The 27,892-nt window shown below is 40.8% G+C and overlaps 1 protein-coding gene across 2 annotated transcripts in view; it reads left to right on the top strand.

Moving 5' to 3' along the window:
* The window catches only part of LOC124136879 (serine/threonine-protein kinase B-raf-like), a 75,425-nt gene that overhangs the window by 5,985 nt on the left and 41,548 nt on the right, over positions 1-27,892 (top strand). For both annotated transcript variants that reach the window (XM_046502904.2, XM_046502903.2), the window contains exon 2: positions 5,128-5,411. In XM_046502904.2, coding sequence (XP_046358860.1) covers positions 5,341-5,411 — 71 coding nt within the window. In that variant the 5' untranslated portion in view covers positions 5,128-5,340. The remainder of the gene's footprint in view (positions 1-5,127; positions 5,412-27,892) is intronic.

Genomic DNA, 27,892 nt, shown 5'->3' with positions numbered 1-27,892 from the left:
TGATGCGCATCATTTGTGTTTAATGGAGTCAATGTTTGCTTCTATTAAATGTTGTATCACGTTTCAATCTGCCGTGCCACAGCAGCAACTGGTTCTGATATAAAATTCTGGTTCTTTTAAGTAGAGCTTTTATCACAATTACTCATTCATGCGCCCTGGCTGCCAGTGTTAAATAATGCATATTTGCTACACCAATGCACAGTACCTTATCTGCACCGAACACCAAATGAATATGGGCAGGCACAGGTATAATCGCAATGGGATCACTAATGATCTGAATGCCATTTTACTCAAGTGCTTATTGAGTCTCACATGGGTTTGGTGATATCTCATTAATAGTTTAGATGTAATTTTCTTGCATTTTGTTCATGGTTCTCATCAAGGGAGTCGAACTGTCGTTGGCTACATGTTGTATTTATTTGATCTCATAAAGAACGTAGAGAAAACATGTTCTAACACATTTTATGGTGTCATAGTTAGATTGAGTGATGGCAATGGCGTTTCGTGATGAGCGTTTTAAGACCTAAACTAAATAACAGTCATACAAGTGACAAACAAACCCTCCCAAATCCCCCACGCGCAGTATTGATGGTATTATTTTGTCATTATCCCGGAGAGTTTAAAACGTTTTATATTGATGCATAATACAACACGCATAGCTCATCATTTGCTAAATGTATTGTAACTACGTAATTTATTCGAACCGTCATTCTATCTTTAAGAAATTACGGGGCACGGGGAACGCCATCTTCCCGAGGCAAGACTGTCCACTAGCCTGTACCAAAACCTACTTTGTGGAAACTAGACTTTGATATAGGCTAGTGGACCCGCTTCCCTCGAAAGGATGGGGTGACCCAATCGTATGCGCCCCAATTCGCTGTACAGAATCGCGTTCCTAGGTGTTTATGATCGTTGGTTCGAATTTAAGATTCCAGGTTTGCCTGCACCAAACCGACGCCTGTGGGTTTCACCAAAGTTGTAATTAAGCGTCTAAGACCTGCATCACTTCGCGCTCTCCTCCGACATCAAACTAACACTGTGAATTAACTGAGATATTGTTCAAAGCAGCGTTTAGTGTAGGGTCCCTTGTTTTGGGTGCCTCTAACTGACTGCTCGGACATCCAGTATTTTGGGCGTAACAAGTGTCAGGTTCTCTTGTTACCGTTGAAGTGTTTAACCGCATGTGACATTCGTGTAATATGTTGGGAGCGAACAAACACATACTTTGTATGCAAAGTGGCCGTTGCTATCGGAAGAGCAGGACATGCTTACACCTGGTGTCATCACTGATTTTTGATGATCCATTCATATAATATTCATCCTTTTTTCGGACCCGTGAAGATCCGGGGTAGAACTAAGGACTATGTGGTCAGGCGGGGAGACGTGAACAAGTGTGGCACAGGTTTTCACGATATTACTCCTCACCCCTTGACATGTGTATCAATGCATGCCATGTACAGCCCAGATGTATTTATATTCCTGAAGACGCCCGCCCCAGCCCATGCATTCATCGAAGAAACCCGGGAAGATCCGGGGTAGAATAGGTCTTCAGCAACCCATGCTTGCCATTAAAGGCGACTATGCTTGTCGTAAGAGGCGACTAACGGGATCGGGTGGTCAGGCTCGCTGACTTGGTTGACGCACGTCACCGATCCCAATTGCATGGCATGATGCTCGTGATGTCAATGGCTGTATTGTCTGGTCCAGACTCGATTATTTACAGACCGCCGTCATTTATCTGGAATATTGCTGAGTGCGGCGTTAAACAACAAACCAACCAACCAATCATAATTTTTTTCGCCTTTTACTCATCGGAATTTGTTTCGGCAGACAATCGAAGATGATTATTCCCTGTCGTCGACGTTTTATATATTGTGACAGACTTTCAGGAAAAAGTTTCTATTATTTCTAAGTAGCTATAATATAGCTAAGAAAGTCAGAAGAAAGGTCAATGACGTCTCTCCTAGTGATGGACATGAAATACAATGTTGCTTTCTTTGACAGATTCAATAAACAATACATTTTTTTTGTCGCTGACGCCTGACGTGATAGTCCTGTAATGTAGACGCGAGAGTATTGTATTATAGACGTGGTAGTCCTGTATTGTATCACGTCTGCATTACAGGACTATCACGACTACAATAGTGGACTATCACATCTATATTACAGGACTATCACGACTACACCAAGTTTTGGTTTTGGTTTGGTTTGCAATATTCCAGCCATATGACCAAACCAAGACCAAAACGTGATAGTCCTGTGTTTTAGTCGTGATAGTCCTGTGTTTTAGTCGTGATAGTCCTGTAATATAGATGTGATGGTTCTGTAATATAGATGTGATAGCCCTGTAATATAGATGTGATGGTTCTGTAATATAGATGTGATGGTTCTATAATATAGATGTGATGGTCCTGTAATATAGATGTGATGGTCATGTAATATAGATGTGATGATCCTGTAATATAGATGTGATAGCCCTGTAATATAGATGTGATGGTTCTGTAATATAGATGTGATGGTTCTATAATATAGATGTGATGGTCCTGTAATATAGATGTGATGGTCCTGTAATATAGATGTGATGGTCATGTAATATAGATGTGATGATCCTGTAATATAGATGTGATAGTCCTGTAATATAGATGTGATAGTTCTGTAATATAGATGTGATAGACCTGTAATATAGATGTGATGATCCTGTAATATAGATGTGAGAGTCCTATGATATAGATGTGATAGTCCTGTAATATAGATGTGATAGTCCTGTAATATAGATGTGATGATCCTATAATATAGATGTGATAGTCCTATAATATAGATGTGATAGTCCTGTAATATAGATGTGATGATCCTGTAATATAGATGTGGTGATCCTGTAATATAGATTTGATGGTCATGTAATATAGATATGTGATGATCCTGTAATATAGATATGATGATCCTGTAATATAGATGTGATGATCCTGTAATATAGATGTGATGATCCTGTAATATAGATGTGATAGTCCTGTAATATAGATGTGATAGTCCTGTAATATAGATGTGATGATCCTGTAATATAGATGTGATGATTCTGTAATATAGATGTGATAGTCCTGTAATATAGATGTGATAGTCCTGTAGTATAGACGTGATAGCCCTATAATATAGATGTGATAGTCCTGTAATAAAGATGTGATAGTCTTGTAATATAGATGTGATAGTCCTGTAATATAGATGTGATGGTCCTGTAATATAGACGTGATAGTCCTGTAATATAGATGTGATAGCCCTATAATATAGATGTGATAGTCCTGTAATAAAGATGTGATAGTCTTGTAATATAGATGTTATAGTCCTGTAATATAGATGTGATGGTCCTGTAATATAGACGTGATAGTTCTGTAATATAGATGTGATGATCCTGTAATATAGATGTGATAGTCCTGTAATATAGATGTGATAGTCCTGTAATATAGATGTGATAGACCTGTAATATAGATGTGATGATCCTGTAATATAGATGTGATGATTCTGTAATATAGATGTGATAGTCCTATAATATAGATGTGATAGTCCTGTAATATAGATGTGATAGTCCTGTAATATAGACGTGATAGTCCTGTAATATAGATGTGATAGCCTTGTAATATAGATGTGAAATAATGTTGGTAGACGATTCATTATGTCATATAACTTTAATATGTGCCTGTAGTGTACCCTTAAACTACAAGTTATAAAGTTGCAATGTCACTATTTCACTATGTAACTGGTTATAATATACCTGCAATGACGTTGCAGTGCGCATGTAATGTAGTTATAATGCAGAAATTAGCTTCTTAAACTTTGTACAGATCTAACAATTAAGGGATACCATATTTGGATCCTAGTTACAGCGTTTGACTATCTTTTGGATTCAGTTAATATAATAATTTGACTTTCAAGCAGTCGGGCATTTTCATGTGCTTATTTAGGTGCTTTTAACCTGCTCGAACAGACGTATTTGTTTCTGAACTAACACGCAAAGCAAACTGTAAACGTTTTCTCCCACATTATGTTTCATAAATCCATGTTCTCCAATGTAGTTATCGGCGTCTTATCGATCGAACGTTTTATGACGAATGACGTAGTGTTACCTTATCCCTTTTAAGTCTATCGCCAGTCCTCTTTTCTGTCTTGTGAAACTGTAATATTCGTGAGAAACTGTTATTCAATCTGCGGAGACAAGAAATGCTACATCGTCATGTATATATTGAAAGCGCTCAAGAAAACAGACGTTAGACGGCATGACACACTGATGATATGAAGGTGTAAATTGTGTGAAGAAATAACGAATTTGGTCATCTTTTTTACAGCTTCTACTGAGCTCATGTACAGTTTTCTTTGTTGTTGTTTAACGCCGCCCTCAGCAATGTTCCATCTATATGACGGCGGCCTTTAAATAATGTAGTCCAGACAACCGGACCAGACAATCCAGTGATTCATATCATAAAAAAATCGATCTACGCAATTGGGATACGCTGACATGCATCAACCAAGCCAGCGAGCTTGACTACCCGATTCCGTTAGTCGCCTCTTACGGCTAGCATGGGTGGCTGAAGACCTATTCTAACCCGGACCTTCAGTGGTACGCTTGCGGTTAAGTGTACAGTACTGTGTAAGCATATGGACCAAGCCCGCGTGCCTTGATGTGACGGAATGATGATAGCTTTGACTGTACTAATTCCCCCACATCTCAGGGGTAATCACGCTTCTAGTTTTAACGCCGACTTGGCTCGGGGGGACAGAGGATCGATCACGTGATGTGCGTTCACCGTCTCTGTTATTGCGACATTTGCTAAATGAATGAACCCCACACAATTGTTTTAGTGTTGGGAGAAGCTTACCGCGATAACGATTGAAATGTTTGGGTGTGAACTCATATAGAACCGCATCGACTGCAACGTTTGGATCGGCCCAACGAGGGCTCTAAACATTAGTCCCTGTTGATAAGCCGAAGGCAAATAATTCATTGAACACTGACTAGTACTTTCAACACGAGGAAGCGCCCTTCATTTATCACCGTTCGATCGCGTTAGATACAGCCTTGCTGTCGGCTAGCGTTTGAGTAGATTTGACATACAACTCTTTTTTACGTTGTTATTGCAGAGTAGCAGACGCTGTGGTGTGTACGGCAGATAGTGGTGACTATACGGCTACCAGTGATCGTATCGCTGCACAGTCCACGCAACAAGAGGAACATCGCTCTGTGAAAGCTGTTCTGGCATAATGTAGCGAATGTACAGCATTACGTGGACAAATGGAGAATCAGTGGATACATTTATTACAGTACCGAGTGGATAACCTATATGGCACCTCCCGATGACTGCCCCGGTTCGAGCCCAAGTTCCTACCAGCTTGTATGACGAGCGGCTCATGGACCGGACCTTTAGGTGAGACACCATTAACTATTAATGTAACGTTGCTCTCTCTAACTTGTTCCATGAATGTCCATTATGTATCTGTTACAGATCAATGCTGATGCAACTTTTGTGTGGTTGGATTGGTTTACACCTCCGCAAGAAGGAGTGAAAAGAACATAAAATGTTACAAATTCTGGACGTATAGTACTAGTTAAACCTAAATATTATCTGCGTCTTTTAAATTCATTCTGTCTCAGCCAGCTCTCGTCAAAAGTCTGGCTAACCTCAGACAAGGCCTCAGATAACATAACCATTAGATGTAAGTATCACTACATTAATTGTTTGACCAAAGAACTTGCTATAAGTGACATATCAAATAATGCCACACGTAAGGCCAGTATGTTAACTGAGAAAGAAATTTGCCAAAACCATGCATCAGTACTATCAACTTTTGACTTGACTCTGAAACCTGAAGACGTGTCCATTTCTCTTTTGTACTGGATTCCAAAGTTCCATGAAAATCCGCACAAAGAGATAGATATTGCTGGGTCCAGCAAATGTACCACCAAATCCCTGTCTCAAAGATTAACCATACTCCATAATACATTCAAGGAAGGACTTCTAAGTAACTCGAAGGATTTGCTTGACTTTTTACAATCTCAGAAAGGAACTACGTTCATTTCTATCATTTGATTATTTAACTTTGTACAACACTATACCACTCTAAACCTGTTTTTTTTGTCACAAAACGCGGTGACCAAAGATACAGTTACATGTCGATCTTCAGAGGTTCAGGGCATTTTGTCAAAAAGGAAAACAAATGCCACCTGAAGGGTACCGAGAAAACAATATGTAAAACACTGAACTTTCTCGTAACATCTATGTACAATTTTGGGTAAGACATTTAGGCAAGAAGTAGGCATCCCCATGGGCACCAATTGTGATCCCGTTTTTGCTTAACTGTCACTTTATGCATGTGAATAAGAATATCCGTTGGGCTTCGCAAAGTAAAACAAGGTAGTTTAACGCTTCAGAGACAAAAACAATGTCCTAAGCTCAACAGTGCTCACTATATACCATATCCTTCATCACAGACATGTATGTCTCCGGTAATGGAACTTTAGTTAAGTGGAAAAATAGCCATATATGTTTGTTGGCGTATAGCACATGACACCATTATACTGCCCACGGGGAGGTAGCAAAAGTCCAAAATGTATCTCACTTGTCCATATTTTTCTTTATTCGTCAAAGAGAGCACGGCTGACACAGTCAATAAGGCGCCACAAATCGCTGTGCAGAGTTGCACCCCTTGGGCACGCCAGAAACCTTTGATCTGGGGTTCGCTACTGTTCGCTACGATTCGCCCCGATTATGTTTTTAGGTTTGTCAGCACCATACCCGTGCTCGTGGATTTCAGATCACTTTGGACTTACCTCCCACATTGTGCTGACACGCAGTGGAATACCGTTCTTAGCGGCGTTAAAGCCAACTCACTCTTTTTCCTCATAATAAGAAACGCGTACAAAACAGATTTTTGGTGTGGGAAGTAACACACATTTACTGCGTGTCTGAACACTTTAGTGATTACTTATTGCAAACAGGACAGCAGCGGACACGTGTCCAATAAGAGAATGACAAAGGTCAAAGTCACTAGAACTCAATTTCTCGTGTATTCATCATTAGCGTCAGTTGAGTGCTGATACCTCGTGTTCTTGGACAAAATGAGAGCACGGGTTACACATTGGGGATGCGTTAGCCCACACGGCCTCTAGTGCAGAGCTCAAGATAAACTTTTTGTTATTTGGGTATTTTACCCGGTGGTTTGATTTTGATTGGATAGCTACAATTTTCTAATTGTTTTACCCACCTGTTTCTTGACATTTGGGAATTTAAGCTTGAAAACCTGTTTCATCACAATCCCTGCAAATCATATAAAACAAAATGAATAGTAGTACAACCGTCTGTGTCTTGTGGCTCCCTCTCCGGGAAGCCATTTTTGTTTCCAAAACCACTATTTTAAGAAAGGCGTTATTTATTAATCACCAATCAGCGACAGTTTAAGATGCATTGTCTAGGTACGATGTGCTTTTCCATTGAAATATATCGATATTCGAGTATAATCGCCGCACGAGCTTTTACGAATGTCACTGTCGTTAAGTTAATTTCGCGATTGACTGATACACAATCATTTTATCTGAAAGTTGCAATACACGCAGTCGTTTTATCTAATGGATGTAATATACGCATTATGGTATTTCAGTAGCGTATTTATAGTTTTTGTTGCGTATTTGATGCGCTAGGATTTGATTTGTTTGCGTGTTTCAGTTTATTTAAAGCGTATTTTACGCAAGTACGCATCCTATCTCAAGCTGTTGCAATGTCGGTGGTTCACCACAATGCTTTCGTACACGGTGTTCCAACTTACCCCAGGGGCGCGCCCAGTCATGTAAGCCGCTGCAATTCGCTATGTAGAGTTACGTCCCTTGGGCACGCCAAAATCATATAATTGTCGGTTCGAATCCCGGTTCGCCCTGATAATGCTTCAAGGTTTGTCAGCACCATTTCCTTTCTCGTGGGTTTCACCAAAGGGGTAAACATATGAGACAAAACGTGCCCGTAGGCAGTTTGGGTTGTATACTCTCCAGGGAGTTGAGAATGATAACTGGAATGCAAACGCATCCTCTGGCCGGGAACAAATAAAACCTCATTTGGGTAGATACTAGAACCTTGATACCTGCGGTATATAATTGTATGATATATTAATGCTAATAAATCGCAACTCACTCTCTTACTCACTCACTTTTCACATTTGGAACAATTCTTAGTTAAAACAAATCATCCGGCTGTTTCATTTAAGTGCGCGTTTGTCATGACTTAAACTAATTCTATGCATTATGGTGAAATGAATCAACTCAAAGCCCACTATGGGAACGCTGTGTACAGTGTTGCTCGTTGATCGTTGACATACTCTTCAATAATTCAAAACCTCAACGCCAGAGAATAATCAGTCTCGATTTTGTCTTCGTCGAAACAGATTCCATTGGGCGTAAACGTCAAAGCAGTGATGGAAATTACATGAATGGATCAATAGGACCTTATGAAAGTATCAAAACCTTTGAACAGGGTCTTGTGAAATGTTTACTGAAAGTCTAATGCCAGATCGCGGTTAGGTTCGCGAAAATGCATGCTCCAGTTTGAAAAGCCCCTGGTATAACAGCTATACTGGAATATACCTTATTGTATACTCTGTTAGTTGGGCCATGTGTGTTCTGACGGATATGACATGAGCGTGAATGTATACTCAGTTAGTTGGGCCATGTGTGGTCTGACGGCTGCACTGACATGTCCGTGAGTGTTTACTCCGTGAGTTGGGCCATGTGTGTTCTGACGGATATGACATGTACGTGAGTGTATACTCCGTTAGTTGGGCCATGTGTGTTCTGACGGATATGACATGTACGTGAGTGTATACTCCGTTAGTTGGGCCATGTGTGTTCTGACGGATATGACATGTACGTGAATGTATACTCCGTTAGTTGGGCCATGTGTGTTCTGACGGATATGACATGTACGCGAATGTATACTCAGTTAGTTGGGCCATTCGTGGTCTGACGGCTGCACTGACATGTCCGTGAGTGTATACTCAGTTAGTTGGGCCATGTGTGGTCTGACGGCTGCACTGACATGTCCGTGAGTGTATACTCCGTTAGTTGGGCCATGTGTGTTCTGACGGATATGACATGTATGTGTGATTATACTCCGTTAGTTGGGCCAAATTTGTTCTGACTGATAAGACATGTACCTGTGTGTATACAGTGCTTGTTTGACCTCTCCTCATTTTGTTCCAGTGCTTGTTTCGTGTTATCTTCTAATGTCTGAATTCCCAGTTGGAATGGGAATTCCAATTTCAATCCACCACTAAAGAAATATTTGACAGATATCATTTTCATTCTAAAACAATTTCACTAACAATCTCGATTTTCTAAGAACGTTTCTGATAATACATTTTATATAACAGACATGCACTACCAGAGTTTTATTTCATTGTTGTCAATTGATTTGATGTGTGTTTGGGAGTGCATGCTGCTGAGTGACGGAGTGGTTATATTAACGTGTGCCAAAAACTGGGTTTCCATCATGGATACGACATCGTGTAGACACCATCCTCAATGTTTTACACCTGTACTAATGTAACTGTAGGGTTTCTACAGCGAGCATGGAACATCACTCATTCATTATGCCACCGCATTGTGATTGCGGCTTAGAATAGGCCCTATGTACCCAATGCTTGTCGTGAGGGCCGGACAGCGAGGAACAGTGCTTACAATGTTAGCCGCGAGCCGCGATGGGGTCCTACAGTGGAGACATGATGTTGGGTCGCAGCTCTCGGCTATTACAATGTCTGATCTTTCTGATTATATGTCACTGTGCCTTGACGAGTGGGGCACTGGGTGCTACCAACCATTGTTTCAGCTGAATTAGTTACAGGCCCCTGTGATATGGCTGAAATATTGCTGATTGTGGTGTAAAACAGCATTCGCACATTCCCTTATGTAGAGTCTGGTAGTCAAGTAGTCCGAGTTCAAACGCTCAAAAGGACACTGTGTTATTTCTCATTTTAAACGAAACTGAAAATGTGTCAGTTCATGCCAATATCGAAACTATGCTGAACAAAAAGTATTAGGGATTATGAATATTTTGGGGCATATTTTAATGAAAATTTAATTTAATACAAAAACGTATCCTAAAAATATTCATGGCCCTTAACCATTTTGTTCAGTATATTTGTATGTCAACAGGCCCCACTCAGAATATCCACATCAAACGTCGAGCAGTATATTTGGTGGAACTCAATCTGTTGTATTGCAATAAGCCACAGCTGCTGTCTTAATAAGGGCTATGTTGTCAGGCGGGGAGACGTGAACAAGTGTGGCACAGCTTTTCACGATATTACTCCTCACCCCTTGACATGTGTATCAATGCATGCCATGTACAGCCCAGTTTTAGTTATATTCCTGAAGACGCCCGCTCCAGCCCATGCATTCATCAAACATACCCGTGAAGATCCGGGGTAGAACAGGTCTTCAGCAACCGATTCTTGCCATTAAAGGCGACTATGCTTGTCGTAAGAGGCGACTAACGGGATCGGGTGGTCATGCTCGCTGACTTGGTTGATGCATGACATCGTATCCCAATTGCGTGGATCGATGCTCGTGATGTCAATGAATGGATTGTCTGGTCCAGACTCGATTATTTACAGACCGCCGTCATATAGCTGAAATATTGCTAAGTGCGGCGTTAAACAACATACAAGCCAAACAAACATTCATTGAACACTGGAATGGGTAAGTCATTAATTGGCGAGGTATCCCCGGGCCTTAACAAAATATAGGAGTGAGTTGGGCTTGACTCCCCTAAAGACAATATCCAAGTTATATCACGGCGTGTCGGCTTAATGTGTGAGGAAAGCCCGAAGTGATGCAGGTCTCAGATGTTTACCACTTTGGTGAAACCAACGAGCACAGATATGGTGCTGACAAACCTAGAAACAACCATGACGAACGGGGAATCGGCCTCACAGTTATCGGTTTCTAGCAGCCGTGTCCCCTGTTTCGTAAAGAAACAAGGGTGTTAAAGTGTGGTTCAGCACTTAAGCTTACGTAGAGGTTCGGTAACAACTGTATTACTTTCACTGTTTTTAAGTATAAAACAGCAAACAAACAAAATACTTCCAGTCAATCATGTCATGTTTTAATGTGTATGGAACAGCCAGGCAGTGAATGATAGAGCCTTTGTCTAAAATGACACGGCAGTTAATTTAAGTGAAGAGCTGTCGGGGACTGACGATTCCCTTGAGATAAGACCATGCCGCGATGTTAACGTTTTATCGTTGAGGAACAGGAAGGTGGGAATACTATGAACTTTACGTCTTGAGACCATTTGTCAAAACAACTTGCTTGACATTTTCCAATCTCATTAAAATCAGTTCTCGCTACCGCTAAGCAAAGATCTGAAGACATCCCATTACGGGTCACGTCATCTTCCCGAGGCAAGGGAGTTAACTGACAGTAAAAGTCCAGTTGTAGTTAGTTAACACCCTTGCCTCGGGAAGATGGGGTCACGCCAGTACGTCATCCCACCAATCAGAGCGTCGGCTACCAGATCAGGAAATTTACAGTCGAAATTTGTTTTCTAATCATGCAACCTCGAAAAGGTTAACACGGGGTATTATGAACGACATTTGCAGGCTGATCGACTGATTCTGTCAAATCATCGTCTGTCTGTCACTTCAATGCGATAGACATTTTTGAAAAGACTTTACATAGCCCGTGGGAAGTACTGCCATACAATCTAGGCCATCTATTAGATATACCAAGATGAATGATCTTTTGCTCAGTTTGAATCAGGAATTTTGTCAAAATAATTTTCAAAGCGAAGTCTGTCTTGCTCGAGAAAACTACTTTCTGATTGGCTTATGTCGACTTCTCGATCGTCATTTCATTGGTATGTCAAAGTTCGCGAAGGTTCGCTCTGACGTGACCCGTAATGGGATGTCCTCAGATGTTTGTTCAGCGGTAGCGAGAACCAAGATCTGCTTATAATGAGAATGGGCATTTTCCATTTGCCAATATACTTTTTTGTATGTGGAGATCAGACGCTGTTTGGGAACAAGTCTGTTACCCTGTGATATTAGACATTACAGGGCGTATACATTTCACATCCTTCGAAAAAACCCATAGCAAAATATGAATGTTACTTGAAACAAACACGGGTATGTTTCAAGTATCGACTTACTCAACCCATCACCTGGTGTTACGCTCTCAAGTCGTCGTCAACTTCTTCTCATAACTTTACAGACCACCGTCTTATAGCTTGACTATTGCTGGTATAGTGCGGCGTTAAACAACAAAGAAACAAATCAAGTGCTCTTTCATAATAATTTGCAAAGTTGCTAAGAAGAAAAGAAGAAATTGCCATCTTACATCGGTCTAAAGCTGCATAATGCTGCACATGAAACATATACATATCGTTGCTGTTTTATCTCGATACTTGATACAATGCATTACATATACTGATTTAAATGTTCGCTTGTCATTGCAAGGGATATTATTTTTCGTTGTTGCTACTTCATCTGCGCTATATTACTCACAACGATTGAGATACTCGCTCGTCATCCTAACCCGTGAAGATCCGGGTAGAGAACTGGTCTTCAGCAACCCATACTTGCCATAAGAGGCGACTATGCTTGTCGTAAGAGGCGACTAACGGGTGGTCCGTCTCTCTGACATGTTGATGCATGTCGTCGTATCCCAATTGCGTAGATCAGTCACTGGATTGTCTGTCCCAGACTCGATTATTTACAGACCGCCGGGAATGACCATGACAGATCAGTGCGATTCTTAAAGATTCATCACAGTTTAGTTACTCTAAACAGAAGTGAGTGTTTATCGCTGCAAGCAGAAATATTCCTACTGTGTCAGTATGTAAATACCAGGTTCAGGCAATCCAGCGACTGAAAACACGAGAACATTCTACGCCTTCGGTGTGAGGGACCGATCATTTGATATTCTGGGGCGGGTAGGGGTAGGGGGTTGGGGTCTTGTATTGGAAATAGAGACAACCAGGTATTGATTCATAAAAAAACATCAGCCTTTATTGTCCAACAATGTCTTTTCTGAGACAATTTATTTTTTCGATAAAATCCCGGCCACAATCCTAAATATGTGTGGCTATTGCTTTTTGCTAATGTAACCACTAGTTATAACATTCGTTTATTAAAATAATCAACAGATATAAAGATGACTTCCTTCTAACCTGGCCTCATGTCCATGACCTTTTGTAGATTGTAACGATGGCGTTTGTCTGATTTGAGTTACGGACGGTAACCTGAAATCAAAGGATGTAAAGGATGGCAAATACTACAGTGTAAAGGACATATGTGCGTGAAGTTAAACACGGAAAGTTGCGACAGCACACTATTGAATGTTTCATGTATTTTGACCAGGCACAATTCCGATCCGATTGAACAGAAATAACAGCGTAACGGTTGGCCTTGTCTTGGAATAATTGCTTCGTAACGACGTGACATTTGTCTTGATCCATGATCCTTTTCCCTTAATCCTCAGGCTTTTGTTACAAAACGTGGTGAACACAGATACAGTTACGTATTTATATTAAGAAGTTTGAAGTTGCTAAGAAAACAATATGTGAAATGCTTCCTCAATGATAACATCTACGTAAAATTTTGGGGTAAGACATTTTGGCAAGAAGTAGGCATCCCCATGGGCACCAATTGTGCCCAACCCCCCTTGCGGATCTGTTTCTCTATGCATATGAATCGGAATTTCGGATTGGCAAAGTCAAAAAAGGTAATTTGGCCAAGAAGTTTAACTTAAGCTTCAGGTATAACTGAACTGGTGGAACTGATAGTCGCAAGAACTGGTGGAACTGATAGTCGCAAGAACTGGTGGAACTGATAGTCGCAAGAACTGGTGGAACTGATAGTCGTAAGAACCGGTGGAACTGATAGTCGCAAGAACTGGTGGAACTGATAGTCGCAAGAACTGGTGGAACTGATAGTCGCAAGAACTGGTGGAACTGATAGTCGCAAGAACTGGTGGAACTGATAGTCGTAAGAACTGGTGGAACTGATAGTCGCAAGAACTGATGGAACTGATAGTCGCAAGAACTGGTGGAACTGATTGTCGTAAGAACTGGTGGAACTGATAGTCGTAAGAACTGGTGGAACTGATAGTCGTAAGAACTGGTGGAACTGATAGTCGTAAGAACTGGTGGAACTGATAGTCGTAAGAACTGGTGGAACTGATAGTCGCAAGAACTGGTGGAACTGATAGTCGCAAGAACTGGTGGAACTGATAGTCGTACGAACCGGTGGAACTGATAAAAACTTATAGAACCGACAGCTAGAAGGGTTAGCGACATCTTCCAAATGGTAAAACCGATAGTTGGAAATGAGTGAGTGAGTATGGTTTTACACATCTTTTAGCAATATTCCAGCAATATCACGGCGGGGGACACCAGAAATACTGGGAAATGAGTAGTAATGGCGAATGATAGGACTTGTGGGCAGTAGGAAATAGGTCGAGTAGATGTTTGATATCTCATAGACTGTGAGAATTGATAAGAGAGAACATTGTGAGCAACAGCTGCTGGTGACGAATGAGAATGAAGAGTGGATATAAGTACTTGTGTTAAAATGCAACATAATGCAGAGTCGAGTTGACATATCGTATCAGCTTTGCTATGCTTCTCCTATTAATCAGGATCTATGTGACAGCCCAGTGTGAAACCTGATATATATACCTACGTAATCAGTAAGACATTGATTAAGTGGGTTGACTTATTGTTCATTGTGATAGTGACAGAATGTTTGATGTGTGAAATTGAGAAGTTGAAAATACATGTGCATATGGAGCCAGAGCGATTCTTATCGGAGACGTGGCTCCAGCCCTTTAAAACAATAGCTGCCTGAAACGTAATGCACTGGCATATATATACACGTTACTGATCATATATCACTCACTGCGAGCGTCTAATCATTACTGATACACTATACTGAGGATGTTCATTATATGCTTTGTTCGTTCTAAATGGGAGACGTGCTTCTGTCGCGAAATGGTGTCTTGACGTCTCTGAAGATATGGGGTGATTATAAGGTGCATTTTAACACTAACATGATGGGTACATTTGTATAGTTCCAGATTTTGTAGATATTAACCTTTTGCGGATCGCCAGCTTTTACTCAAGCATCATCTAAAGAGTTGTCGCCATAGCTACACTTGTATATATGTTGCAACATGTCTTTTGGCGGTGGCTTTTATTGTGTCGACGTCGCGTCAGAAATAAAAAAAACCTAGAAGTAAATGTAACAAGAGTCATCAGAAGATGACACATCTCCCGGGGCCCCACGATAGCAAAAGGCACCACTTCAACCCCTGGTTAATACATGTACAAAGTTTGGATGATATATTTTTCTCGGTTTTCAAGTTCCGGAAACGAAATACGACCGTCCGGCCGGACATACAGACCAAATGTGAGAAATTGAGCTATTGCACCAACCGTGAACCGTTTGCATTTAACATGTCTTGGATTATTATCAAAGGTACCATAATCCTTTGAAACGGTATTTCTAAAATATCACAGCCATACATGTTCAATCAGGTTGAAATCCTGTATTCTTCGCTGCGCATGCCATGAAGAACCCAAATCATTAAGAGCATTCAGTCAACACAGTGGGAGCCAAGCGTCTCCTTAGTAGATTATCGATAGAGAGTAAATTGTTTAACAGGGTTTGCACAGTTTTGAAAATTGCTTTAGTTCACGTGGCTTTAATAGGTTTTGGTTTGGCGGGTGAAGTGTTTGAAAAGTGCTGGAAATTTATTTGATTCATTGTACAGTGCTTAAATTTGAACATTGAGGCACATCAAAGTTTTAGATGGATGTTTGCTGGGCAGTGAAAACAAGGATAGAAATAACGGATTGTATAATGATTTGTTTGTTTGAAGTTGATACTGAAAGTCTTAAACGTATTCCTTTTGAAGAATGTGTTTATGTAGTCTGTAATCCTTAAACCTCTTGTCACCAGAGTGAGTTTTGTCCCCAAGATCTGTTTTACTGAAATGCAAGATCTTCCACCCCGTGGAGATTCAGGGTTAGAATACTCCCCCACCAGCCTGACCAAGAGGGGCAGGCTCGCTGACTTGTCTGATATCATGTCATCATTGTACCCCAACGGCGTGGGTCGTTGTTCACAATATCAATCACTAGATTGTCTGGTCAAGACTTGATTATTTACAGGGTATTGTATGACTGAAGTGTGCTCATCTCTATACCACAGATTGATAAAGGGTAACCCATTTATCTCTCCCTCTACTGCATTACATAATGAGGTAAATATTATTCCAGTCGGCGTTAAACCCCAACTGACTCGCCCATACCAAGTCTGTGTGAACCCTGCAGGGGGGGATGTGAATGAACAGCCCATATCGTGGTGGTAAATTGGCAGTTTAGCAGACACATGAGTGAGTGAGTGAGTATGATTTTACGCCGCTTTTAGCAATATTCCAGCAATATCACGGCGGGGGACACCAGAAATGGGCTTCACACATCGTACCCACGTGGGGAATCGAACCCGGGTCTTCGGCGTGACGAGCGAGCGCTTTAAACACTAGGCTACCCGACCGCCCCGGCAGACACAAGAAACACTCCATTGATTACTTAATATTTAAAGGACGCTTCACGTGTTGTCAGGGCAACGTTTACAAACAGCAGATGAAGAGATAAAGCTGTTTGTTCTAGAAAAGCATGTCTCATTATTTCCTGAAAATCGAGTAACTTAAGCTTCCGAACTGTATGCGCATGCAAACAAATTTGTTTATCGGAACTAGTATGCAGATGTGATCATCCAACGTATACTCAGCTTTTGATGATGGGGACAGTTCTGTACTTTAATTGTACCTGTCAAAATGTTCAGTTGTACATAACCATTGTACAATAATGTTACATGAATACAACCTGCATGTGAGGTGTCATTTCCCATGGTAAACAAATTATATTTACAGTTTGTAATCAATCGATAACATTTCAAAATGTTCCAGCGATTCAGAAGTAAAACTTGATTTGCAAACATTTCCCTAAAAATTCAACCGTTGTAATGGCTGCCAGAACTCCGTATTTAGCCATCTCTCAGACCAGCAATGGAATTTTAGAATTTTTATTAGTGATAGCCTGGTACACCGGGACGTACCAACGACACTTTTGTCAGCAAATATTGCATCACTCAGCATTTGCCAACAGCTTTTACGGTTAACTGACCTTTTGTCCATCGTTCAATAAAATATTCAACGACACATTCGTGGTTTTACGTGTATAGTAGTGCTCCTTGATTTAGCTCTAGCTATTGATTCAGCCTTAGTCACGCCAATGATAAAAGATCTGACAACTCCACGTAGCCTAGATTCATGGACGACCAAAACTTTCCATCACTCATCCTAGTCATCACTCATGCTAGTTCGGAGGCACGGGGATAGGGGTGGCGGCGCGGGTGTCCCAGTCGTCTAAGGCGCCGCGATTCGCTGGGCAGAGTTGCGTCCCGGGCTTTCCTCCCACATTTTTGTAATACTGTTAAAAGCGGCGTTAAACCCAACTCACTCACTCGGGGGCACGGGTGGCCCAGTCGTCTAGGCGCCGCAATTCGCTGTGCAAAGTTGGGTTTCTTGTGCAGAAATATCTGAAATCTATGATGGCACGCCATGATATACCTTTAAAAGCGGCGTTAAACCAAACACGCACACAAAGTTCAAGTGCTACTCCCTCACGGTTGGGTGTGGTAGCCCGGGTTTGATTTCTAAAATGGTGTGAAACCCATTTCTGGTGTCTCACGCTGTCATATTGCTGCAATATTTCTAAAAGCGGCCATAAGCTATACTCGCTCTCGCACTCACGGCTTGCGCACAATATCCATGCGCACGTCCTAGTCCCTTCGGGGTTTACTAAGCAACATGTCCGTTCGTGTGTAATCATCTCGTTTCGATGTATTACTTTATTCTGAAATTCAATCAGATCAAGTTCTTGTATAGCGAATATTTTTGTTTCCATGGAGACATGTTCAATGGATCTTCAAGTCTATGGAAGTTTGAAAAACGGTTTATATTTCCGTCATGAATCTATGCACGAAACAGGAGTAAAATATCGTTATTTGTCTCTTGTTTGAATATTCAATTAAATACCAAAATCTTCCGTATTGATTACCGTCGGTAGTCTATTTATAATGCGTCTCAACAACCCTTTCTGAAAACGTGGCATACTCAGGAATGCGGTTCTGTTATACTTTTAACTTTGCACTCTCGTTATCGCAACAGGGTACCATTTCATCGGTTTTAATGCCCATTTAAAAGGAAAATCAGCCCTTCTTTAATTTTTGTAATTATGTTAATTACATATAATGCTATACATACACATGTAAGCATATCAACTGAACTATGGGGAACTCGAATTGTTCAGCGACATCGAAAATAGAGTTCGAGACAAGGGTAGTGTTGACCATGGGTGAAACACCATGAAAACAAGGCTTTTGTCAACGTCGGAACCATGTAATCGCGTTGCTCGAGTTCGCGACAACCAGATTGAACCGAAATTCAGGTAGTAGTAGCAGTAGTAGTAGTAGTAGTAGTAGTAGTAGTAGTAGTAGTAGTAGTAGTAGTAGTAGGAGCAATAAAGGATGTTATACGTCTGATATTGGGGCGAAACCGGGGATACCTCAGTCCTCATCTTTAGAAAGCATAACTAGTTTTATTTTCCAAACTGAAATTGATAACGCAAAAGAGCGAATAGAAATATATTCCGAAATTTACTGAACAAAAAATAGTTAGAAATACTTAATGTTTTGGGGATATTTTTTTTATGAGATTGTGTGCTCTTCACTACGAAACAATATCCTCAAAAATGTTGATGATCCCTGACTTTTTTGTTCAGTTTATAACTTTGGAATCTCAAGCCCATGGGTTCAGGCCTCGATGAGGTGAAGTCGAAGGGCATGCCAAGAAAAACTACGATGATCCTCTGAGTGTTTCAAAGTGGGTTAGGTTAGTGCAAGGTGTTGTCATTGGTACCTTGAAAATAGAAACTGCAGAATTGGAAGAAAACATATTCTGTCCCAGCCTATATCCTAAATACAACCACAGAGCGTATTTGAGACCAGCGCAATTCTAAAAAAAATCAAAGGGTTGGCTTGACCTTTTGGAATCAGAGTGAAGGAACATGTTCTAGATCTATTCTGTCAAAACGTGATTTTTCCAGTTTGTACACCACTATCCCACACAACAAACAAAAGGTAATACTTCATTCCTTGTTCACATGGCTCATTTGGCACAAAACATGGTGACCATATATATATTCAAAGGTTCAGGACAATTTAACAAAATGAAAGCAAATGTCATCTGAAATATGAGCGAGTGAGTTGGGTTTAACGCAGCTTTTAACAGTATTACAGTTATATCACGTCGTGTCAGCTTAATGTGGGAGGAAAGCCAGTAGTGATGCAGGTCTTAGACGTTTACCACTTCTGTGAAACCCATGAGCACGGGTATGACTGGGCTACCCGTAATTAACGTATCTAGGCAGCTGACTCACTCACTCACTTACTCACTCATCTGATGCCTCACACCCTGCTTCTCTTTCAAGTTGGACGTTGCCGTTTGTACAGTTGTAATCATCAACCAGTGGTCGCATATATCCCTACATATAACTCATGCCTGTCAGATCACAACCATCAAGCCATACATAAATACCCTTAACTATGCCAACTTCTGTGAAGGTGCCTAATTCGTCTGCGTGAAACGACGCTGACGCTGACGCTGACGCTGACTAGCCTTAATTCGTTCATAACGTGATTAAACATAATGGACAATGTTTTGTTTGAATAAAGCTGTTTGCACGTTGCATTAATGGATGCAATAGTTAATGCCCAGAAATGAGAAATAATCTTTCTTAGCGGCTCTATGCTATTAAGGCTCACTTCTATGCATCTGCCAGCGCAAAACAAGTCAGCTAATTGTTATTAGTCTAATTTCAGAAAAATCGTATTTTCAAATAGTTAATACTTAAAATATCTTCCATCGAGGTGCTCCATATTTGTCATTTGAGTCACCGGAATTAGCTGTGCATTGTTACGTCCCTTGTGGGTTCGAATCCCGGCTCATCCTTATGTTTCTAGGTTTGTCGGCACCAGCCCGTTGGGGCTTCCCGCCAACTAAGCTGACGCGATGTGATCTAACTGGAACACTCTTAAAACTGACATTAGCAGTGTGGGAAGTCGTGAATTATCTAAATTGCTATTTTATCATACGTTAACGATAATTCTGCCTCAATATCGAAAGGCCCTTTGGGATTCAGGGTAGAATGGGAGTAATCAACGATTATCGTAAATGTCGACAAACTTGGATCGGGTGGTGATGGATCAGGACTTGTGTGTCATGTCCTCATCACGGGACTTGTTCGTGGGTTCGTCACTGGGTTGCCTGTTCCAAACTCGATCAATCAGAGTCCGACGTGACTGCGGCGTTAAACAATATTCACTTACGGCATATGATGACACACTTGGCCATCCAAAGCAGAACACCGCCCTCATACAGCGTTGAGATGGGTAGGAAGGAATGAATACATTAATTTTACACGGCACAGTTTTACAAATGGACAAGTGTGAGTAACGAGTGGTGCTGGTTGGCAGGACATGCGCTTACTCTTTTCCCAAACACCTGGTGTCATCACTGATTCAAATATATTTTTCACCTTCATCTTTCCTTTTACACCCAATATAATATGGTTATTCTCTGGCTTTGACATTTTATATTTCTTCTGTAGAAAGTTGTAGTCGTTTTATATTTCTTTATTAGAAAGTTGTAGTGTATGGTGTATCGTTGGCACAGTCAAGTTTATTACTCCGCCACGAAGTGACTTATTCGACAAGGTAGCATGTGTTGTGTGTGGGTGTTCTCCGCTCAATCCAACCTAAGATTAAGGCGAATTTATTACCTATTTTGTTCTTTGTGTCATTAAGTAGCGTTCGCTCATCACGCCGAAATCCAAGGTTCTATTTTTCACATGGGTACAAAATGGTGAAGCCCTTCCAGTTTCCCTCGCCGTGATAGTTACTGCAATATTTGCAAAAATGCTGCGTAACACCACACGAACGCACTCACTCACTCACTGTGTTGCTATGAAATCTATGATACAGTTTAGCGGTGTGGTTTATGTGTTAGCTCACACGCCGAACAACCATGTTCAGTTCCCGTCGTGGGTACAGTTAGTAAAAGGCCGATTTTTTGTCCGTTTCCCCCATTCATATTATTGCTGCAATAGTGTTAACGGTCGTTTTATCACCAGCATAGCAAATAAAAAATAGCTGTAAATTGGTGCGTCATTTAACAATTTTCACTAAGCCGCTTAAAATATTCGAAAAGCATCCTTCCTGATCCTAAACGCGTTCCGAAGATCCATTGGAAATGAGCTTGCGTTACGTACTTCAAACAAAATTAATTGAGATATATGCAGTTGCATTTGTTTGATGTTGCTCTGATGTTGAAATGTGAACATATGCCTTTAAGAGATCGACGCTAAGTGTTCGCTGAAATGTTTTCCAGGACATAGGAAATTGATTACCTTTTACTGTGATTAAACACAGGGCTAATGACATAGACAAGCAGAGTGGTGGGTATTTGTTTTTAGCTTCACCTTCCCACCAGATAATGTCGGCCTATGTTAACATCGTGTAGCCGCTTGCTTACACTGAACTAACAAAGCTTTTAGTGCCATTTGCTAGTCCTACGCGTTTCCACGGACTAAAATGCCTGTTTAATGGGTAGACAATGGAATAATGGAAATGCGGGAAGGCCAACAAAAGACACATGATGTATTAGAATTAATGTGACCATCTGCCACTAGGTGTAATTGACGATCAAATCACCCTTGTTGATCTGGTAATGTCTCTACTATAATACGATAACTATAATTGTCTTATCCGGCTTTGAGAATAGTTATCATCGACTATACCCATATTAAAAGAAATAATTGAACATAACATCTCTTATCTTGTTGTGGTATTTGCTAATGGCTGTTAAACAAGTGTAAATAAGTGATCCATCTTGAGGACAAGCAGCTTTATATCCTGTGGGCATTTCAAACTGTGTAGGGAGTTGTATTTGTGTATGGGCAGTAATCACTCGAACATTTGGTTACTCTCTGTGTCATGCTAAGCACATGATAAATAAAAGACACAAAATCCCCGTGAAACCAAGGGAATTGAATAATGTCTGTGATAAATGAGTTTTAAGTTCAGGGAGTAAGTCTCGTTATTCCATCGGGTCGGAAGGACGGAGAAGACTCCAGAAACATGTGATGAATTGAGACGTCAGACTTTCCTTAGGTTTAGGTGTAATCTTCTTTTAATACGTTGGCAGATAGTATTTTGACTTTCTTAATAAGTTATTGTCCATAAATATTATTCAACTGTGATGTTTTCCGACCACATAACAAGCATGAATTTATGAGTCACTATCAAACAGTGATGACACCAGGCGTTCGCGAAATATTGAGCGCACCCTGCCCCAAAGGCGGCACCCGTCACAAACACATACAAAGGCAAGTCAATTGTTGACATAAAAAAGTACTCGTGAAAATAGGGAATTGCTTCGCACATAACTTTTGTCACTGATGCGTCAGATTCGTAGATGTTCTCCACATGTCTACCATCAAACTTTCTGAAAGCTTTACTTAGGCCTTGAATATTGTAGCGCTAATCAAACACCGTTTGAACAAGAGTCGTATGACGCTCTTTGATAACTTACGAGCATTGAAAGAACATGCTCGATTGTACAAAAGTTTGGACATTTTCGACCGTTGTAGATGATGTCGCAAAAAACATTGTCTGGATAGTTCATTTATGCATAGAGTTATATGCATCAGTCCTTCACATACGGTACGTGCATGTACCTATCGGTTATTGTAAGGGACAATTAATATCTGAAATCAGGAATGGTTTGAAGTGTTTAAACCTTCCTCTTGTCGTAACAATGGAACTACAGGTGCTGATTACACTGTTGCAATTATCTTGAGGCAATGTCCTTGATTTCTTACAGGGGATTTGGTAATATGTGTTGGATTACCTGATTGACTGAATCTTGACGTGACTGAAGTAATAAATTTAAAGACCTAATACCTGACTCACCCCAGTTCCTTATATAAGTGCAACAATCTTGAACGCGACGTTAAACCTTATTTCACCTCAACTCTGACAAGCTGTTGGTAGTTTCCACATAGTTTCAATCAGTGTTCTTACGTTACTTGTACACATTTCTGCTGTTATTCATTGTTTTTATCGTGTGTTTGTTTTTTAAGTGATGGAGAGAAACAAATAAGTAAATAATATAAACTATTTGACGTTTCTGAAGATGCTACAAGTAGGTAAATAGGTATATATTACTGTAAGATTGTGTAACTCGGGATTTAATGAAATCCGTGAACATTTCAGTAATTTCATGAAAACCCTGTTTTGGTGAGGCATTCCATGTAATCCCTAAAATATCCAGGGCTTTCATGAAGTACCTAGACCGATATTCTGGTGATTTCATTAATTTACTGGTGAGTTGCTGTTTCAGAGATAAACTTGTATTGGCAGTTTGGCATTCATGTTTTAATCCAATTCAATCAATTCAATTCATTGTCTTGAGTTTCTTTGGTCTGGAGCTGCAATAACCTTTCTTTGGGACCGCATGCTAAAGAACTTCAGAAAAAGTATGTTGACATCACAACGAAATCTGTCGAACTCGTTAAATCTCCCAGGGAAGAATGCCAGAAGAGAAAGGGACCAGTGACGAAGGGCGTTGTTGTGCAACCAAACCTACCCCCTTTCAGAGGTCAAATTTGATATGAAGTCGATGTGATATGAACTATCAATGGATATTGGTTTATCAAGACCATCTGACTAAGTTCTGTCTCTTAATGCCCCTTTCCTCTGAGCGTGCAGCTGAAGCTGCTAACCAGCTTATGTATTTCTGTTTGCGTCCCTACAATTCTACACTCTGACAATGGTTCACGGTTAAATCACACGGTTAAATCACAGCTTTGGTCACAATGAAACTGGTTCACGGCAAGCCCCGACAGCCAGAGTCGCTGTTCGGAGGAACGTGCTACTAGTTACATCACGGACATGCTGGGTGCGTTGTTGTCTGACAATAATTTCCAAAATTTAACTATTGGAATCACGTTTGTTCAATTTCAGAAGAATTCTTCCCATCATTCTAGAATGAGGTGTTCACCGTATTCATGTGAAACTGTATGAGGATGAACTGCACGAAATGTCATAGAACATGTAGTTAAACGTAATTCCGTCAATTCGTGAAATCCCTGAATATTTTAGGGATAATGTAAAATCCCTTTCCGATCAAAAAGTCTCAAACAACCTTGGAACAAAAACAGAGTACATTGTCTAAAACCAAAGCTCCTTTGTCTTACATCGTGTCTTAACTAACTGAATTGTTAGTTGAACATCACTTGGCAAACTTCGTTTCCCTCCTTTAATTTAGCTCGGTGATGGAACAATTTCACAAAAATGTGTCACCAACGGGATTCGATTCCGCGAAGTCCTATCGAGGGGTAACGAATCTTGTTTCCTGCCAGGGCATGTGGAAGAATGTGGAATTAACAGTGACACATTAACTGACATCAGTTAGATCACATGTATGGCGGTGCCAGGGGACATACACGTAGTCATCAAAGCACAGCAACATGTTGTGTGCAATACCCAATAATATTGACTTACCATCCAGCTATGGAGTCGTATATCGTGTTACATTCCGTTTATATATTCATTTGTAGCCTCTCGGGTCAATTTGGTAAACGTAAACAGAGACAAACCCTTTCCATAACAATAAGGAATGTCTGCTAAAAGCAGAGTCTCTTCTGCGATTCCGATTATATCGTGTTTAAAAATAACTATCAAATAGTGATTACACCAGGTGTTTGCAAGAAGATGAGCGTTTCCTGTCCTATCGGTGGCACCCATCGCAAACACACACCCGCATCGCACGTCAAAGCTGATCCGCTCCCAAATCGTTTTACATTAACCTGCACCACATATATTTGGCCATACTGAAATTTCGATTCGAAGACATTCAGGTGTCATATTCTACATTGCGATAAAATGCGATTTCCGATCTAGACGTCTCGAACAAACTTTGAGCCTTATATGGTGACCATCCCACCCACCAAGTTTCAGGCCTCTGGCCCTTAAAGTTTTACAAAAGATTTTTGAAATATTTATAATCAAAGATGACTAACTGGCTGCATTCAGACACTTTCAGGCCAGGTGAGCTAAAACAAAGACCACACTGTGGTTGGAGGGACTGCACGGTCGCCTAAACATTCAGTGATACTGCCGGGGGAAATACACTTCAACTGAATTTATCGTTTTAATAGAGCGGATGCGACGCCGCAATGAATTCTTTGACCTTGTTTCAAGATCTATGGACGCAGTCAACTGCAAGCTGAAAAATTGAAGGTAAAAAAAAAAACTAAGCTGGAAGTCTTCCGTTCTGCATTATGAATGTCAGGGCTTCTGTACACTAAGGCGGACCGTTTGGATGAAGTAACACGTACTTCGCTAAAAGACCATATATCCTTGAGGCCCCAACACATTGATTTAGTCGTAATCGCTGCCTCCTTTCCTGATTTTTTTCCGTATTTGTTACGGTGACATAGCGTTAGCAAACTGTCTTTGAAGCTCTAAAAAAATGCACACTTGTATATTCCAATTCTCAATGTCTATCACGGAGCGGTTGGGAAGCCGGGTTCGATTCCCAACATGAGTACAATGTGTGAAGCCTATTTCTGGTGTTTCCCTGCCGTGATATTGCTGGAATATTGCTAAAAGCGGCGTAAAACCATACTCACTCACTGACTGACTCAATGTCAATTAAACAATGGAATATATCATGTGTAAAACTAGTCTCATATCACTGTGCTGTTAAAGGTTCTTGAATGACACGAATGGTCACGAATGAGTTTTGAGCACACACAACTATGACTTCACGACCAGTGCCTCTAGTCAACTGAAGTGGGTCTGACATATTGTTCCGACTCCTGCATAGTCAATATTGCTAAATATCCTATACCAGTTGGGTGAAACTTCCGATTTACGAAGAACTCGACATCATTTGAAAACCCTGGAATGTTTATAAAAAATTATTGTTTTTCTCATAAAACCAAACAACCATTGTGTTGAATAATGCAAAAGGTTAAGGATCCGGAATCGAAATGGCCTGACTGGGGTAATTTGATGCATGCAGCATGCTCCAAGAAGAAGAAACAATGATAGTGTATTACATTTTCTCCCGGACGACTTTCCTTTGTCAATTTGAAAATACCCCCAAACGCATGAGAAACATGATTAAATTATCGAAGAAAAGGAAATTCAGAATAACGAGATGCATAACTTGGGTATATAGATGAGACAAACATAGGTTTGAAGACAATGCATTGAAATTACTTTGAGCCTTGAGTTGGCCAGGCTCGGTAACTTGAATGATTGCGTATCATAGTTCTGTTGTAGAGTTTGCTCATATTTTTTTACCACTGGCTTGTCCGAATAAGGCGTAATTATTTACAACCTATCCGGATATAGCTGAGATATTGCAATAAACAGGAACCTAGATAAAAAAACAATTAGAACTTGTTTTGAAAACCATATAAATGGAGAACCAAAATTAGTAATCAAAATCAGAATACAATACATGTCATTATTTCTTTTTCGGTCCCAGGAACCTCATATTTGTCGAAATAATTTAAATTTGGATCGGGTCCGGCTTAGTGACTTCTTGTCCGTCTTCCTGCCCCGATGACATTGATCGTTGCTGATATCAGTCACTGGTGTAACTGTTCAAGACTGAAATATCTGCAGTGCCCGTGATATACCTGGAGTATTGTATCTGCGGCGGTAAATATCATACTTCCTCTCACTCACTTTGGGGACCGCCTTCGTGGTCTAGTGGTAGAGCGTCCGCACGGAGAGCGGAAGGTCCGGAGTTCCATACCCAGCCGTGTCATACCAAATGACGTTAAGGTGACAATGGTACTTGTTGTTACCCTGCCTGGCGCTCGGTATTAAGGGGCTAAAACAAGGACGCACGCACGCACGCGCGTGCATGCACGTCGTGCAATAATACACTCCATTTCACCTCACCTGACCTCACAGATCAGTGCATCACTAACCAGTGTACATGTACTGGTTTACCCCCAGGTGAACTGCGTGAGCTTCAGCGAGATGTATCAGATCCACATATATTGATAGATTACATGAACCTAGATATTGTCACTTTACTTTCAGCATGAATGAGCGGTGATCTTCATGGCACTCTGTGCGTGCAATAATGTTAATGTGATATTATGTTCTATGATGTCAAGAAACCGCGGTAGGTAGGTACAATTAGTCCCTGAACACACTTATCGTCTTCAGCAACCCATGTTTGCTGTAAAGACGACTATGTTTGTCGTAAGACGCGACTATGCTTGTCGTAAAAGACGAATATGCTTGTCGTAAGAGGCGACCAACGGGATCGGGTGGTCAGGCTCGCTGACTTGGTTGATGCATGTCATGGTATCCCATTAGCGTGGATTGATGCTCATGATGTCAATCACTAGATTGTGTGGTCCAGACTCGATTATTTACAGACCGCCGTCATATAGCTAGAATATTGCTGAGTGCGTCGTAAACAACATACAAATAAAAAAACCAAACAAACAAGGAACACACTTATCCTCATTCTTTCATGCGAGCTATTCGTTGTGCATAGTTGCGTCCCTTGGGCACGCCAGAAACTTATGATTGTGGGTTCGAATCCCAGTTCGCCCCGATTATGTTTCTAGGTCCGTCAGCAGCATACCCGTGCTCGTGGGTTTCACCAAAGTAGTAAACACCTGGGTCCTGCATCACTTTGGGC

The sequence above is a fragment of the Haliotis rufescens genome, unplaced genomic scaffold (assembly GCF_023055435.1).
Source record: "Haliotis rufescens isolate VD_foot unplaced genomic scaffold, xgHalRufe1.0.p SCAF_1, whole genome shotgun sequence".
Lineage (NCBI taxonomy): Eukaryota > Metazoa > Mollusca > Gastropoda > Lepetellida > Haliotidae > Haliotis > Haliotis rufescens.
This window is presented reverse-complemented; position numbering and strand designations above follow the sequence as displayed.